Below are 2,893 nucleotides of genomic sequence, written 5' to 3' on the forward strand. Positions count from 1 at the left end.
CACATTGCTAGTTTAGACGGAGTTGGACCTCTTTACAAGGGAGGTTCTTTCCCTACATGTATGGGGATGAGAACAAGAGGGGCATCCATGCGCGCTCCTCCTCTGCCGTCTGCCACGCCTCGTCATGACGCGCCGCGTCGCGGGTTGCGGGAATGAGCCGAGTCGATGTCTAAAATTTTTGCCACGCACGATGGCTATACGAAAGGTCACGCGGGAGCTGAAACGTTTTTCTGTAGTGGACACTGAATTCGAAAGGCTCGCCTCTTCGGCTGAAGTCTGTTCGTTTCGTCTCCCTCGTTCCTTCAGCTCTCCGCGCAGCCTCTCGCCTCCTTCAGTTGCGCCTATAAAAGGGAGGTGGCTCCTCTCAGAGAGATGCACCAGAACTACTTCTTTCTCTCGCCACCAGTTCCTGTCGCTGAGCTACTGCTGTCTTCCTCATCCCGGCTTGTGGCGTGCACTGCGAGTCGGGACAGTAGGCCTTCGAAACTGCACCTCTTTGAGTCCTGTATGGGAGAAGGGTGATAAGGTTTTTGGGGAGCGCTCTGTGCGACTACTGACTCCTTCGTCACGGACGCCCCGGACTCTGACGACTACTTCCCCGACGATGACTTCTTCCCCAACATCGACAACCTCCTCAACGACATGGTTGGCGACAATGTCGACCCCAAGTCCGGTGCTTCTGTTGATGTTGTCCCGTACATGTTCTTGCTCTTTCTATTGGAGGCCCTGCTACAGTTCCTTATTCTAGTGTTTGCCCTAGATATGTTAGGCTCTATTTCATATATGCAACTTGTTATACTGTCTGCTCTAGATATGTTCAGTTACAGTTCATATATGAAGATGCTATTTACCTTCTCTTTGTCAAATCACATGACCTATTTTATCATTGCTATACTAGTCATGCTTTATCTAGTATTTTTTTAATAAAATCATTCGGTAAATTGCTCATATTTCCAACACATAGTAAGCAAATACACTAACTTTTCATCTTCAGGCAGAGAGAACAAGGCTTCTAGCAGCTGACATAATCAACACCGAATAAATGGACGACATCAGCTACTACATTATTACATCAAGCAGCCGAACAAACAACATTTAAAAGTAACAAATTTTAATTATTCTAGATATGTGCTAGCGGCTCACTTTTTTTCGAAAAGGAGGACTCCCCGGCCTCTGCATCAGAACGATGCATACGGCCACCTTAATAAATAAGCAAATAGGTTCAAATAAGGTCTTACAGTTTCAAACAAAAGTAACGGCAAGCTCACAAAGAGCCACAATGCCAAAAACACAAAAGCCAAGAGGCCACAACCGGCTAGCATAACAAAGATAGGACAACTAATCGCCTATCCTATTACATGACCGTCATCCAAACCGGTTGAAGATATCCCGTGCTACCATCTCCCACCAGATAGATCCAGTAACAAACGCTCGTTGGCCTCCGTCGGAGTGAGTAACGACCACATACGGATCAGCGCAGTGGCTCGGAATAAAACCTGCAAAAAATAAATATTTGTTGTTCTGTTAAAAACCGAATCATTTCTGCAGTTCCAAATTGCCCTCAAAAAAGCACATACTCCTACAAGAATGTGTCTAGCTGTTTCGGACTCTATCCCAACAAGACACGTTCCAAATAACGTACTAACAGAATTTGAAGGAGTAATGTTAAAAGCAATGTGCACCGTCTGCCACAAAATTTTGGCCAACGGACAATAAAAAAAAGATGTTCGATAATTTCCCGATCACAAAAACCACACCTAGTAGACCCTGTCCAACTGGCGGCTCACTTGGACGCTGCAGCTGCTGCCTCTCGTGCCTTGGCAAACTCAAGCAACCTGGCCACGTCCGGCAGGGCGGCCGCGGCTGCGTCGAGCTCGATGAAGCGCTCTACCCATGCGGCCAGGAGCGGAGTCTTGGCGGCCTCGAAAATCTTGTCACCGGACAGCACCTCGGTCACTTTCATCCACGACAGCACGCCTCCCAGCGCTACGTCGACGAGCCCTACGCCGTCGCCGCCGAAGAAGCCCCCTCCCTTGGAGCATTCCCTCAGGGCTCCTTCAAGAATCTCCACCGCCGCGAAGGCCTGCTTCTTTCCCTCGGATTTCTCCTCCTCTGTCTTGCCCCTCAACCACTGCCTCCATGGGGCTACCAGCTGAAACACAGAGAAAAATAATGGTCAAAGTTGCTCGTTGGATATCTAAAAGTAAAGGAACGGAGACAAGTAGTTCAAGTAAGTGAAGATAATTTAAACCTTGTCGTCAACGTAGGCCATCCAGAAGCGAGCAATGGCGCGCTCGTAGGGGTCCGCTGGGAGAAGGGACGGGCCGGTGCCGGCGAACACTTCGTCGATGTACTGCAGAATGATCATGGACTCGCAGACCGGGGCGCCGTTGTGGATGAGCACTGGTATCTTCTTGTGCACCGGGTTGGACTTGAGGAGAAGCTCGCTCTTCTTGTACAGGTCCTCCTCCACGTCCTCGTAGCTCAGGCCCTTCAGGGCGAGTGCCAGCTTCACCCTGGTAACAAACGGGCTTGGCCATGTGCCGAGCAGCTTCAGGTCATCTCGTCCGGCCATCTCTAACTACCTCGATCGATGTTGTGTGTGTGTGTGTGTGTTTTGAAGACCTTGTGCTTGTGCTTATTTTCGATGGATGTGTTTTGAAGACCTTGTGCTTGTGCTTATTTTCGATGGATGTTTCACAGGTGGATAAACTGTTTATATAGTGTCTATGGACAACATATGTATGCGTCATCCCTGATGCTACTTCGAGGACAGTGTCATCCGTGATGCCTGGGCGATGAGCATATGAGCCTGTGTCTACTAGTCCGGCTATGAATTTTTAAAACTTTTACTAAAAATCAGTTTCCTTCAATCATGCTTGACTGGAGATGA

General features: G+C 48.7%; 1 protein-coding gene across 2 annotated transcripts; it reads right to left on the bottom strand.

Moving 5' to 3' along the window:
- Window positions 1-1,205: 1,205 nt before the first annotated feature.
- On the bottom strand, window positions 1,206-2,681 carry LOC119325369 (probable glutathione S-transferase GSTU6). Of its 2 annotated transcripts, none has more exons than XM_037599122.1 (3): window positions 2,252-2,681; window positions 1,788-2,152; window positions 1,206-1,496 (listed from the first exon to the last, which is right to left on the bottom strand). In XM_037599122.1, exons 1-3 carry the CDS (start codon window positions 2,573-2,575, stop codon window positions 1,472-1,474), a joined length of 714 nt encoding a protein of 237 aa, XP_037455019.1. In that variant the 5' UTR covers window positions 2,576-2,681; the 3' UTR covers window positions 1,206-1,471. The 2 variants fall into 2 exon arrangements, with proteins under 2 accessions (XP_037455019.1, XP_037455020.1); XM_037599123.1 differs by having other exon boundaries at window positions 1,758-2,152.
- Window positions 2,682-2,893: the final 212 nt, after the last annotated feature.

Source organism: Triticum dicoccoides, chromosome 6B, assembly GCF_002162155.2.
Source record: "Triticum dicoccoides isolate Atlit2015 ecotype Zavitan chromosome 6B, WEW_v2.0, whole genome shotgun sequence".
Lineage (NCBI taxonomy): Eukaryota > Viridiplantae > Streptophyta > Magnoliopsida > Poales > Poaceae > Triticum > Triticum dicoccoides.